The sequence below is a fragment of the Bidens hawaiensis genome, unplaced genomic scaffold, assembly GCF_021521415.1.
Source record: "Bidens hawaiensis isolate Kalapana, Puna unplaced genomic scaffold, B.hawaiensis_p1.1 tig00061475_1, whole genome shotgun sequence".
NCBI lineage: Eukaryota > Viridiplantae > Streptophyta > Magnoliopsida > Asterales > Asteraceae > Bidens > Bidens hawaiensis.
The window spans coordinates 68,199-83,051 of NW_027506493.1; the positions used below are offsets into that span (position 1 = coordinate 68,199).

General features: G+C 35.4%; 1 protein-coding gene and 1 pseudogene across 2 annotated transcripts; one reads left to right on the forward strand and one right to left on the reverse strand.

The window, feature by feature from the left end:
* The first annotated feature begins 5,187 nt into the window (after positions 1-5,187).
* On the forward strand, positions 5,188-7,788 carry LOC143618003 (protein TIFY 8-like). Its single transcript, XM_077090364.1, has 5 exons — positions 5,188-5,456; positions 6,005-6,189; positions 6,429-6,877; positions 7,481-7,568; positions 7,651-7,788. Exons 1-5 carry the CDS (start codon positions 5,231-5,233, stop codon positions 7,786-7,788), a joined length of 1,086 nt encoding a protein of 361 aa, XP_076946479.1. The 5' UTR covers positions 5,188-5,230.
* A 482-nt stretch (positions 7,789-8,270) lies between these two features.
* Positions 8,271-12,327, reverse strand: LOC143618006 (NADP-dependent malic enzyme-like; annotated as a pseudogene). Its single transcript, XR_013150934.1, has 17 exons — positions 12,092-12,327; positions 11,869-11,988; positions 11,711-11,785; positions 10,898-11,049; positions 10,689-10,794; positions 10,545-10,610; positions 10,349-10,444; positions 10,104-10,259; positions 9,931-10,029; positions 9,721-9,822; positions 9,460-9,558; positions 9,295-9,384; positions 9,128-9,205; positions 8,971-9,045; positions 8,800-8,890; positions 8,592-8,720; positions 8,271-8,408 (listed from the first exon to the last, which is right to left on the reverse strand). The product of XR_013150934.1 is annotated as an NADP-dependent malic enzyme-like (transcript).
* Between the last annotated feature and the right edge of the window lie 2,526 nt (positions 12,328-14,853).

Genomic DNA, 14,853 nt, shown 5'->3' on the forward strand with positions numbered 1-14,853 from the left:
TAGACCCGATCTACTCAAGGGTCAAGTTTCATGGCAAAACGTTCATAAAAATGTAACCTTTAATCATAGAGAACATACCTTTTGATGTTTTTAGGTTACGGTTTAGCTCGATGTTCAATGATGATCTTGTATTTAGCTTGAGTAATCACTATCTAGCGATAATCGGCTTGGTTTTGGCCTTGGATCCCGTTTCCTCTCTTGCGGCCGATTATGAGAGGTTTGTGTGTGTTTTTATGCTGTAAAATGGATAAGATGGATGGAAATGGAAAGATTTAGGGTTTAAGGGGTATTTATACTCCCTTAAGCCCATGAACCTAAGGCCCATCTTTCCTTTTTAGTCAATGATTAACCCATCTAATTAGTTTACTTCTCTTACCTCTTTACTATTATTTATTTACTAACTCGAGTAAACTTTTCCGTTTTAAGAAATAAAATATTATTATTCGAAATTTTGGGATGTTACACAGCCCACGGCGGTTTGGCCCCTGTCCGAGGCCTAAAAACGCCTTCTAAATAAAGTTATGGACCTTTTATTGTTTTTTCAGCAGTTTTTGCATTTTTCTTTTTGGGTTTGTGTTTGGCCCATGGCCTTTTTAGGGCCCATTTCGTATTTGTAACTCTATTTATATGTTTCTTATGATTTGGAGAGACAGACTTGAATTTTGATAATAATTATTTTTCTCTTCACTTTCTCTGACCTTTGGGTGGAATTTAGGGGTTTTTGGAAGATCATCACGGGAATTCACTGAATCAACGTGATCCAATCTCCCGTTTAACCGTTGCATCAAGTTCATTCAGAAATACTACCTTTCCATGAACATCAGTATGTATCATCATTAGGGTTGGATCTTCTTCTTCTTCAGTTTGTGTTAAATTGGCTTCTTGATATTTTATCTTTACACCAGAACATAATGACTTACAAGAGTAGATTTGTAACAATTTATTTTGGACTTGTATTTCTTGGGTCTTCCATTTTATTTCTTTAATTGGTCTTGGTCCACATCTCTACCCTTCTGATTGAACCGTGAACTTTTCCCTCTCTATCCATTTTTTCACTATTTCTTGTTCTTGTAACTAAACTCTTTCTATTTAGCCTTCCACTGAGAGTATGAGAGCAATAACTGATCATCTTCCTTGAGAAAAGATTGCTGGCCCTTTATATTATTGCGTTCTTCAAACGTTTTCAATGGCCCTATTGCTTCTTGAAACAACATTGTGTCAAGATCAACGAACTGCTCTATTGAGGCAACAATTTTAATGAAATTCTCTGAACTAAATTTAGCAATTTACGAACCAACATATTCTCTTGATGAAACTGCACTAAGTTTACCCGCAAACTCATCTACGCTTTCACCATCTACGCTTTCAAATTCATTCTTCAGAGTTGCTAATCTCGCCTTCTTGACTCTCTCAACACCAACTAATCTTATTCTAATCGACGCCCAAATCTCTCTCGCTGATCCAACATTGAAGAACCATATCTTCTGGCATGTTTTGAAACAAATAAGCGGTTGTAGCGTTGTTCTTCTTCACATCAATTTCTGCATCAGCCTCTGGTTCATTTACATCCCACAGGCCATGAACATTGAAGATTGCCTACAATTTCAAGGCCCAAATGGTGAAAGTTTTGGCTGTGAGTAACGGACATTGCAGGGGAATCAACGGATTATTGTTCGCAATATTAACTTTTCGAGTGTAATTTCTTCCAAATCGAGGATCTTGATTCAGTCATTCGGATCACCTTCGATCTGATACAAATTGTAATCAGGCATCAAGAATTGATTCAAAGATTAAAACAAACAAGATGAACAATTAGGGAATTAGGGCTTTTGTATTATTAACAGAAATAACAAACTAATCAGACTGACTCAGTCGTAGTTATACAAAACAAATTACATAATAGTCCTCTAACTATAAAACTATGTAACATGTGAACAACCTGTAAACTTTCTTGGAATTACAATTTTATCCTCCAACAAAAAGGTTATCTCGATAGTCCCGAAAAAAATATGTATTCTTAATTATCTAATAGTTCATTTGAGCCATTTTTTTATACAAACAAAATTTGCACAACCCAAACTATACTTAATAAACCAATTTAAAACTTTATTTGTTTTAACTCAATAAAAATATCAGTTTACTTTTTTTTTGAATGACCATATTAATAAAGACAAAAACTAGCCTAGCAAGAGACTAGTCTACAACACAACACCCATAAATAAGACACCAAAAACACCAAGTATCAAAACAAAAAAGAGCACCAATTTTCCCAGTCCAACCTCGCTTGTTTTCCTCTATTCTTCACCCGAAGATAACCTAACCTAACCTTTTGATATCTTCCTTGATCATATTAACCGAAGCCCGTTTATTATCAAATATAGCCTCATTTCTTGCTTTCCAAAGACACCAACACGCGGCCATAAGGATAATCACCTGTATTGCTTTGCTTTTTATCGTCACTTTACCACTAGTATGACGATTCTTAAGAAGATCTCGGAATTTAAAGCCATTACTTAAGAGCCAATACAATTTTCATATTCAAACAAAAATATTTAGCGATTATCGGAGTCAACCCTACCAAATAATACTGCTAAAAAAGAATGTGTTATGGAGGTTAATAATCGTAAGTTTGTGATACTATACAAATTAATGAAAATTATAAAAATTATTTGCTAGTGGTCAACTATAAACAAAGTACAAATATTATATAAAAATCCTTAAAAGAATAAATTTCATGTATTGCACAATGATATGTCAAAATCTTGTATACAGGAAACCCAAATATATAACTTCCATAATACTTACCTTATCATTTTGGGTATCAGCTTTCTTCAAACATCCCAATCCCTTGCTCCATCGCTTTCAAGCTTCTTATGTGGTTTTGTAGTTTTGCACTATTTAATTGACTTAAGACATGTTTTGTTGCTATCCGTTATTAATTCTTTGTAAAAGATGCCTATGTTAGTATTGTTTTTATTTCCTGTAGAAGGATAAAAACCTTATATTTTCATTTATAATAGACTATTGGCAAATTAGATGCTAATAATCCAAATTATTATAACTCATTGCCTCATTTATTAGGAGCCCTAAATTTTATTTTTGTTTTTTCAAAACAATTTACGACATTCTGATTTATTGGGGGCATACAGAGTTACTTTTCCATTAGAGTTCATTGTCATTTCAAGGAAATGAAAGTTAGGAGTGTTTTGATTATTAGTGCCTAATATGTTAAGGGGTGTAAATGGGCCAAGCTGAGGCAAATGTCGCGTAGGCTGAAGCTCGTTTAACTTACGAGCACTCGAGCTCGATTTGCTTATTATTGTTTATAAATTTATTTTTTTCAATTATATTTCTATAAACTTATATTTATAATTTATGTATATAATATAATTTACTGTTATTTAGTTATTTTATTATATTTTTTCAAATATATAATAAAAATAATAATAATTTTTTAGCGGTTAACGAATTCTACAAATGAGGCACTGCAGAAATTCACCACAGCATGACACACTCACCTCCGAACCGGGGAATACCCTCACCTAGGGTCGGCACCAGTGAACACTCGCCAGAATGCAGGATAGTGCAGTAAGATAAAACCCATTTAGTTTAAGGATCGAACTAGTGATCGCTGCCTACTCACCTAATCTCTCATCATCACCAGGTGTCGCCGAAATTAAATAGTGGGGGGCATCAAATCGAATTTGGGTCACATGAACACCACGTTTATTTCGTACCACTTGGCATAATAATAATATAAATATAAATTTTATATAATAAATAGTTGCTATATAAATAAAAAGCTCATGAGTTTACTCAAGCTCAATAAATGAAAGACTTAGGACTTGTCTATTGAATAAGTTTATTCAAATTTTGGTTTGAGCTTGAGCTTATCAAACTTTGTTTTAATTCAAACTTTTAAGTAGTAAATTGAAAGTAGCTTACCAACTTTGCTTGGCTAGTTTATCTTGATTATTAAAAAAATATATTAGAATAATAATCCGTTTGATTGGATAAAGCAAATGAGATTCTAGGTTTAAGGAGTAATGATCAAAAGTAATTAAGGTTGTATGTAACTCTGTAGATCCATCCATCTAATCCAACCTCTCTCCTCTCTCACACACAACACACATTCTCACTCACAAAGCAGGGTTCAGACAAAACATCCACACTCTCGGACAGAACAACCACCAGAACAACAATAAGCTTTTGCTCTTTATTGCTCTCTCTCTCTTTCTCTCTCCTCAAAACACAAATCTCGAGATTCTCTTTCTTATTATTTTCATGAAACCACTAAAACATATACAAAACCCTTAGGCTAAGGGGTGTGGGGGGCTCTAATGGGGGCTCCAGTGGGGGCTCCAGCCAATAATATTATGACGTGTGGCAGAGAGAGAAACTGGATAAGGGGGGTGTTGGAGCCCCGTTGGAGCCCCTGGCCCTGGTGTGGAGGGGCTCCAGCGGATTTTTTTTTAATTTTTTTATAAATGTATTAAAAAAACGTATTATTAAAAAAACTCATAAATTATTTAAAAAAACACACATTAATTAAAAAAACACATTAATATCTAAAAATAAAATAAAAATTAAAGTACTAAAAAAAAACATTATTCTTATTCTTCGGCTTGGTCTTCTTCGATCAACCTCTTTCGGATACGTTCCTTTTGCTTTTCCATCAGCATTTAATCGACCGGATTTAGGTTACTGAAGTCTCTTGTAAGAAAGTCCAAATTTCTCATTCGGTTGGTCTGGTGATGACCATAAATCGTCGTCAATATAATCTGAATCTAGGTTTGGGTACCAATTTCCAGACATTTTTGGGTATTATATAGGAGTTTGTAAGGTGAAATTGTGTTTTGATATGGTTGAAATGGGAGTAATTTGGGGTATTATATAGAGGTTTTTAAGTTTTTTTTTTATTAATTCCGAGCTCAACGGCTCTTTTGGGCATCCACACCAGCTTTTTCTCTCTCTTCTCCCGCGACCACACTCACGCCTGCCTGGGGGCTCGCGCTCGCGCCCCGGTGGTGTGGGGTTAGCGCCTGAGGGCGCGAGCGGAGGGGCTCTCGCGCCCATGTTAGCGCCCCACACCCCTCAGCCATATTGAGTTATTTCTCTCTTTAAAAATATATTTATACAATTCCTTTACTTCTTTCTTTGCTATCTCTCTCTCTATATATCATCATGATGACAATAATAATAATAAGTGATGATGATTTGAGATGAGATTATGGCTGCCTCCTTATTAAATATTATGGCAGAAAACAACAACAATAATATTAATATTAATAATACTAATAATGTCACTGATGATGTCAAACCTACTGTGTTACATGACTTTCTTGGCCGTGGATGTGCTCCGGCTGTCGGTGGTGGTTCTTCGCCTTCTGCCTCGGTCTCTGGCGGTGGTGGCCGAGGCGGTGGGCCGGTTTCCACCACTTCTGATCTGGGCTCTGGTTAGTAGTAGCAATCTCTTTATCTTGATTTTTTTAAATGTTACGTTTTTTCTTGATTTTTGGTTTTTCGGTTTCAAAAGTTGATTCTTTTTGTTGATTTTTTTATAAATATTGTGAGTTTTCTAAATTGGGAAATGGTGATCGCATTTGGTAATTAAGTACAAGTGTTGATACATTAATTATATATACTATGTGACATCATCATATAGCGGTATAACAAGATAAAAATAAATAGTTACACAGGACGTATGACTTTACCAGTGGTCACGTCAGTCACTTCTGTGGCACTGGCCATATATCATACATGTATAATATGATGGTATCACTTAATATGGCCTGGACAAAACATTATTGTCCGAATGATATACTAGTCATGACCATATGGTCCGTATGACATGCCAATTGTGTCTGTATGACTGTATAACGTGGCCGTGCACATCTTTGGAGTTGGCCAAAAAGAAAACCAACAATATTTTGGAATATTTGAAGTAAAATGTTCACATTTGGTGCCTTTGATTGATGATATGTTATTGATTTAACCATGGCAGAAAGGCAGCCTGGAACATTTTTTGAAGGGGTGCCATACTTCGGTCAAAAACCCGATTTTGCAGGCTCAAAGATTAGATATTCTGGGAGTAAGCGCAGTAACTCTGATTCGGGTTTTTTGCCCCCTACAAGAGAAGTTATCCCCCAATTGCGGCCAGATTTTCCCGAGACCTCACATTTGATGAAAGTACGTTTTTTATTTGTTGAAAGTGAATAGCATAATTCTTTTTTTTCTTTATTATATAATTCAATTCTTCGCATTGCGAGCTTGTTTTTGGGATGAAAACGCATTGGAGCGCCTAATGCCTTTAAAAGTATAAGTTTCCACTGCCAAAAGCCTTTTAAAAACAAAGTTTCCACTGATTAATATTACCACTGATAAAAGTATCAGTTGCAATCCTAATGTATGATATGTTATATGGTTAGATGCTAAGAAATGTGGGCGGTGAGCGACCGAGATGGCCACACGAAGAGGAACCATTCATGGGCATGCATCAAATGAGGCCAACATCATCTTCATCATCTCACATGGTACAACAACAACAACAACAACAACAACAACAACCAACCAATGCATCCAAATGGGATCGAGCCATCCCTGTGAACGTTGGGCCTGTACTACAGTACCCTCCGCGTGCTGCTCAAGTTGCTGTACCTTATAATTATCAACCGGCATCTTCAAACAGATTCAAAGATTCCAATGCAGGTTCACCATTGATGTCCCAGTCAGCTGCTGATCAAGGATCTAGAACTGGAATCAAAGGGTCTGGGATTTTAAGCTCGGTTAATGTTGGTGGTACAGTTGGTGAACCAAGCAGCAGCAAGTTGAAGTCACTCATCAGTAACAATGAGCCCGGTTCTTCAAATCCGCCTCCGTAAGCATAATAACTTTGTTTAATATTTTTGACCTTTAACGATGGTGCGGTGGTAAGCACCTGATTCCGGTTAACAGTGGTCTTTGGATCGAATCTTGCTTCACTGGTTTCTTACCATGACCTCCCAAAGGCCACCTGCTTAGTGCTGTAATTCTATAAACGAGCCGAGCCGAACCAAGCCAGGGTGGGATCGGGCTCGGGCTCGTTTTACATATACAAGCTCGAGCTCGGCTTGTCAAAAGTTCGAGCCAGCTCGCTTACTTTTACAATTTTTAATAAATTTAAAATTTTGTACTTTTATACACACTAATATATGTATATATTAAAATTTGGGCTTTAATTCAACCCAAACGAGCAAGCTAATGAGCGAGATTTACCTTGGCTCGGGCTGAGACAATGCCAAGCGAGCCTTGGGTCATGAGGTTTTTGAATAACCCTGCACTTGCGCAGCACAAGTTGCGCTTAATTTACCTCATCCCATTGATTTGCAGGCTATTAACGGGTTCTCATAATTAAAAAAACAGAAAGTAATAACTCAGTTTAGTACACTGATAAGTTGTAATTCGATTTGAGATTTACTGTTTTTAATGCTTATTATCACAGCCATCAAGGATCTTCGTCTGTTAGTCGCCAAATGACCATATTTTATGGCGGTCAAGCCCATGTGTTTGATGATGTTCACCCAAACAAGGTCAAGATACATACTCTATTTCATTTCTCACTCTTTCTGCTTTAATATACTAGTTTTGTCATATAAGCAATTTCGGTTACAGGCTGAGGTAATTATGACCCTAGCCGGATCAAACGGAGGATCATGGTCAACCAGTTTCTTACCAAATTCTTCTCTAAAACCATCTGGTGTTGAGCCTGTTTCTCTGAGTGGTAAGAATGACTCATCCATTAGCAAATAACGGTCCGTTTTGGAAATTATGCTTTTTTAGCTGAACAAGTGAGCATGAAACCGTCATTCTAAACAAACAAACAAACGTATCTAATAAAATCTCACTCAAAAAGTATAATTACCAAACAAACAACCAACGTAAGTGCGTATTCCTAGTTTTAAGGATTGAAGATAATGTATGGTTTTGGGTACAGGAGGACAAATGAAAGATGCAAGAGGATCTGGTATAGAAGAAAAGAGTGAGGATAAACAATGAGGAATGAACGAGTTCGAAACTTTAAGGTAATTGATCGAATTCATCATAAACGGATGATTATTGTTGTAGGGAGTTGGATCATGGTGTAATTTAGCTATAATCCTTAACTATCAACATTCACAAATTAATCTATGCACCTCAGTTGTACTTCAAATGCCAAAAAGTTTTTAGTAAAATCTTGAAAACTGTTTCCCAAACTCGTACTAATAGAACTGTTTCTTTGTCAATGTTTAAAATCATGACACATCGAAGCTTAAATGATTAAAACGCACGAAAATAAAGCTATCAACGATAGTTGGGATAGACCGGGGAGAACATGCAACTCTCAGCAAATTTAACGAGATCCTTAGGGCGAGGTTGAAGAGAAGCTAGACCTGAAAAAATAATTCAAAAAATATATTTTAGTGACCATTTGACCTCGCTAAGAAAAACTAACACCCACCAAAGCTCAGCGCACCGCACACTGAGCAGATGGTCTTCGAGGGTTAGACAGAAAATCAGTAGACGGTTAACAACTTAACATTAAAATTTGTAAACTGAACATATTAAAGATTTACCGAGTTCGTATGCCTTCTCAGCTACTTGGGCTGCAATATGTGCTGAAATCTTTCTGATACAAGAAAATGGTGGAAATAAATATCCTTTGGCATAGTTTTCATCTGTTACTTGTGATGCTAAACCTTCAGCTGCATGAACATTTTAGGATTTAACATATAATCGTTGATTAAAAGTTAAGACGCCTCAAATGTCAGATTTTTTACTTACATGCTGCCAGAAGCAAATCATCATGTACACGTGTTGCCCCGCACATGATCAATCCCAAACCGAATCCAGGGAATATGTAAGCATTGTTTGCCTGCATGTTTTTTGAAGAAACCATAAGATGTTTGGAAACGATAATGAAACGGTTCAAGTATTTTCGGGCCGAGATTAGACCTGGCCAGGCACGAATACTTTGTCTTCATATGTCACGGGATCAAACGGGCTCCCACTAGCGAATATAGCTTTACCCTGCAAAATACAGAATTTTAAGACATGATAATGGAAAAAATCGAAGTTGAAATAGAACAAAACTTGCTAGTAGTTATAGTACCTTGCTCCATGTATATGCTTCTTCGGCGGTACACTCTGCTTGCGATGTTGGATTTGATAAAGCCATAATGAGAGGTTTCTACATACGCGCCATTTGATTAAATAAATATAGAATATAGGATTTCTTAAAACAAACGATTATTTATCGTTCTTGAGAAGGAAACTAACCTCGTTATTAGCTGACATGGTTTCGATAACTTCTTGTGTAAATTGCCTCCCCACACCAGATGTTCCTATTAGTACCGACGGTTTGATATCCTACATAATGAAGTCATATAAGCTTGCTTTACATACATGAAAGGAAAGAAAGGTGAATGGAGGCAGGCTTTGTACCTTTACGGCGTCTAAGAGATTGTAAATCGGTTCGTGCTCGTGAGCCCATGGAACTTTAAAGTGTGGAAGTGACTCTTTACGCGAACCCACGACCAATCCCTATGTCATTTAAACACACTTATTATGCATACTTCCCTTAGTATTGTAGTTACTATATTAATAAGAAGTTGGTATGAGTTTGAATGTGCAAACATTCAAACATGTTATTATCTGGCTATCACAACTTCAAACACTAGTATATGATATATATATTTCTCATACCTTGGAGTCAACAAGCCAGATCTTTTTGCGAGCCTCTTCTACATTAACACCCGTCTGCTTCGATATTTGCAGCGCTATAAGTTCTGCTATTCCCGTACCAGCCTTTAAACAAGAATGAAAATCACATGTGATAATTAAAAACTTATAATACTCGTTGCTAGTTAACAATAAACCAACGACTCGTCGTTGGCATTATTAAAAAGAAAATACCTCTCCGGCGCCTAGAAATAAAAATGTATGATCGGAGAGGGTGCCACCGATTAACTTCAAAGCCGAAAGCAAACCACTAAGAACCACAGATGCAGTACCCTGAAAAAACAGAGAGACAAAACACTTGAACTGTTTTCTGAGCACAAATTCTTTAATTCAAAGCTGCTAATTACCTGTATATCATCATTAAAAACAAGATGACCTGTGCGGTATCGATTAAGCAATGTAAACACGTTGTGGTTTGCAAAATCTTCATACTGGATAAGGATTTTCTCTCCATAGTTTATCTTGACTGCATTCATAAACTCCTCTAACAAGGCATCATACTCCTACATCAACCATAAGATAATTATGCCACCTCTTTTAAAAATGAATAATAATAATAATAACGAATTAAGGTAACAGGAATTAACTATACCTCTCCTCGTGCTCGGTTTTGCTTTAGACCAATGTAGAATTCATCGTTAAGCAGCTTCTCATTGTTTGTTCCGACATCAATAGTTATAGGCAAGCACTGTAACAAATATTAAGAAAGCACAATTTATTAACTTCTATAAAGCTATCAAGATGCTACAGTTAAGGCTGCAAACGAAAGTATAGTTAGTTTTAATTACAGCCGAAGGTCGAACTCCTCCAAGCGCGGTGTACAAAGAAAGTTTTCCTACTGGTATTCCCATTCCCTGCGCATAATAATCAGTTTTTAACGTTTAGACAAACATATTATGCTTTTGACTATCATATCGCGTTAGAGATCACACCTGGCAACCAAGATCACCGAGGCCCAATATTCGCTCACCATCCGTCACAACAATCACTTCAATGTTTCTCTCAGGCTAGTTTCTCAACACCTCAAGAACACGCCCTCTGGTGATCATATATAGTTAATTAGTTATACAACATTACAAATATTTTATCTTAGCTACCTTTCTTTAAATATAAAACTAAGAACATGAAAATGTAATCATACTTGTCTTTTAAAGAGATGTAAATTCCTTGTGGACGTCGAAAAATGCTTCCAAATTTCTGGCAGGCTTCCCCAACTGTGGGAGTGTAAACAATTGGGAGTAGTTCTTCCACATTATCGATTAGAAGCTTGTAAAACAATCGTTCATTTCTCTCCTGCAACACACACAATTCAAGTACAAACATGTGAAGATGATCATAACTATGAGTTTAAATGAGCCTAGCCACTCGTGAGCTACTAGAGATCGGCTAGTTAAAATTAAGCTTGAATCAAGCCGAGCTTAAATGAGGCCGAGCTTGTGCCTTTATAGAAGCTTGTTTAATATATACATATGAATCCGGGACCAAGCTTCACTTATCGAGCTCGTGCTGGCTCGCGAGAATGAACGAGCTTTTTAAATATATAAATTTTTATTTATTATATTAAAGTTATATCTTTTTCTACAATAATTCATGAAAAAATATTTGTTTTTGAATGTCCTTTTCTCATAGATGGTTTCCATCATATATATTCCTAATATACAATAGTTCAATACATTCATCTTATGTAACAATTGTTATAAAAAAATAGCTAAAAAGTAAACATATATATATTCCTAATATACAATAGTTCTATATTAATTGAAATATTAAAAGAATAATTTAAATTGTATATAAATTCATTTATAAAAATAATAAACAATTTGAACTTGAGTTTGTAACACTATTCACGAGCCTAGTTTGAGCTTTAGAAATAGAGCTTAAACTCGGGCTCGGTTTGGCTTAGCTCGTTAAAAATAGATCATCGTAACTTTTTTGTCGTTAGATCAAAAAGTACCTGAAGATCGATCAGAGCTATGTATTTTTGCAAGGGAACCTGATACTGACGGATCAATTGCAACACTTTCTTCTCCTAATTATCATAACAAAGAAAACAATCACGAAAATAATTTAAAAAAAAAAACATGAATGTGTATAAATGTCACACCAACTTACTTGGAGTTCTTGACTGGATATTGTGGGAGGAAGAAGCCATTTAAGTAATGAGCTTCTCTTTCTCTTTCCGTAAACGCTAGCCCCTTGTTATGGCACGGGTCTCGCAACAAATTATGCCCGCTGGATCACGCAAATTTTAAAACATAACATGTAAGAAAATTGTTAGAACAACATGATCATAACGTAAGCATTTATTAAACAATTAAACCACATGAATGATCACCTCGAAATCTACATGTTCCAAGGAGTAACAAGTTGACCTCCATGAACACAACAATTGTTATCAACCGCACCGTCTCCATCGTTTCCCATGATGATCACCTTCAAAATGCCTGAAAATAATGTGGCAAGAATATGTAAACAAAAACATGAAACTATAATACGAAATATTAATCCCATTAGAGAAAAATAATATTAAGGGAACAAGATGAATGTGTGACCTACCACAAATTTTTTTATTAAATTTTTGTTATTCAAGATTTGATTAAATGTGGAGGATGAAGAAACGTTGATATATTGTATGTGATTTTTTTTTATAAAATATGGGAGCTTGAAATGTGAGTGTGAATATGAGTTATATATGTGTATGTGTTCAAGAGAGAAAGTAGGAGAGTGACCATCTAAATGTTGAAGGTTTCTTATTCTCTTTCATGCCTATTTTGCTGCAAGATTTGAAGGTTTCTTCCCTTTTTTTCTAACTGAATATTATTTATGTACATTATTAATTTAGTAATTCTAAGACAGAAGAATAAAATGGTTATTTCCTGTGACAATTTCATACGTGTAACTTTGTGACACACGAATTCTAGCTTGTCCCGTGTCTACATTTTACTAGTTTTTTTTGTATACATTAATATAACTTTTTGTGAAACCGACAAGTAGAAGACAATTTAGGCAATTTACACATTAAAATCATAAGATGGACCACTTACTGTCTCAACAATATTTTCCCAACTTCTAAGACACTTTAGATAAGCCAACTTTGAAGACACTTTAGGCAGTTCTCAATGTCCAAGGTTTAGCTGTTTATTTAAGTTGTTACTTGTTAGGTACGAATATTCACCGTGTCACAATTTTCATCAGTTTTAACTTATGGTTTTATAGGACTAAAAAGTAGCACCCAACTAAAATAGATACACGATTATAATTTTGGTTTATATAATTGTATGTTTATGTATAATATCTTTATTATCTTTTATTTTTTTTGTATTATTTCCATCTATATTTATTGTGATTGTATCCTTATATATCTCAATTGAGAATGGAATGAGATCGACGTTTGAATCATTAGCCTAAACCCTACCTACTCGTTCTTCACCCATAATTAGCTAGAGTTGGTCCTTCCAGCATGACTGACAAAGAGATGGCTATGGGCTTGATGGGCCCACACAAGGCCCAAAATAAAAATTTAGTAGCTATTGGGCTTAAGCCCACTATGTGCAAAACGCAATGTAAATTATATTGATGATTTTTTAAAGGGTTGTAGTTACCGTAATCCTCCTATTCAACTACTTCGATTATTTCTGAACACCTCATAGTTTTTTTGCGGGGCTTCCAAAGGGTACCTCATTTGGATTCATTCTAAGCTGTTCCTAAAAAAAGTTTAGCGGGTCGTACACAGTACCTCATTAACAGAGAAGAACCATGGCCAGCTTCGAGAAGGCGATTTTTTTTTTAGCCAAATGTGAATTTTTTTTGGGCCAAGTAAAAAGAATATTTTGTTGAGTTTAAACAATTTAATTTTAAATGGACTTAAGTTGTGTAAAAAAACTTTTATATAAAAAATAAATTTGAAAATGTCTCAAATAAGACTAGAACCCACAACCTCTTGGTTAAATATCATACCTCTTTGCCACTAGATCAAGCACGTGGATATGTTATTGTGTTGAAACACTGATTATACATATTTTTTTCATATAAATACATATATTTAAAAAACAAATTTCGGGCCTAGCATGGTGTCGGGCCTGTGGCCGTCGACTACCCCGCCATCCCCTATGGCCGGCTCTGCGAAGACCATAGCTTTGTTTTCAGTATGATTGATTTTGCCATTCAAAAGAGGGTTGCAACACAACTTGTTGTCGGCTTGCCTACCTCTTTATTATAATTGGATCCTTTTTATTGAATATAACAAAAATAAATTTAAAAAAAATATATGCCCTTAAAATAATATGATTATTAAATCTTGATTCGATAAACTTTCCTTATTTAGAAACTTGGATGCTTACTTAGGCTAAGAGTAGACTTAGTCAAGGATGGCATGAGTCTGGCACTATCAAACCAATCTACTATGTGTATGGTCCATTATATTGATACATTGATGAGGGTCGATGATTCCGTTCTACCACTAGTTCCAATTGTGTTCCAACTACAAGTGGAATCTAATGTGCATATTTAGATGGATCATGGATCTATGGTAATAATCCTCTACCAGGTGACTGATTGAGAGGGACTTCTCTTGATCATGGGTCATTCAATATAAGTATCCTAGTTAAATAAATGATTGATCATGCACTTACATACTTGTTAAATTTTTTTATTTTATTCTAACTTTAAATGATATTTCATATATTAAAGGAATATCAGATTTTAATATCCCTATTGAATGATATTGGCCGATAATAATCCCTATTCATTTTATCGCCACTGTTGGTCCCAAATTCAAAAAAGTTGGCCCCCAATGGTCCCCCGTTAAATATGACTTAACGGCGTTATAGTTTTTTGTCAATTTCAAACCAATATTTTAGGGCTTTTGATCGTTAGGAGGATACGAGTCGATTGGTGTAAATCTTAGTTCGAAACGGTGCTTCAAAATGACGACACAATGCTTCAATTCGGGTGTTTAAACTTACAATTAACCAAAATTAAGTTGTTTGGATCATTGTTTGGAGCTAAGTTTTATATCATTCGACTCGTATCTTCCTTTCGATTAATAGCCCTAAAAAGTTAGTTTGAAATTCGAAAAAAAGTATAACGTCGTTAAAA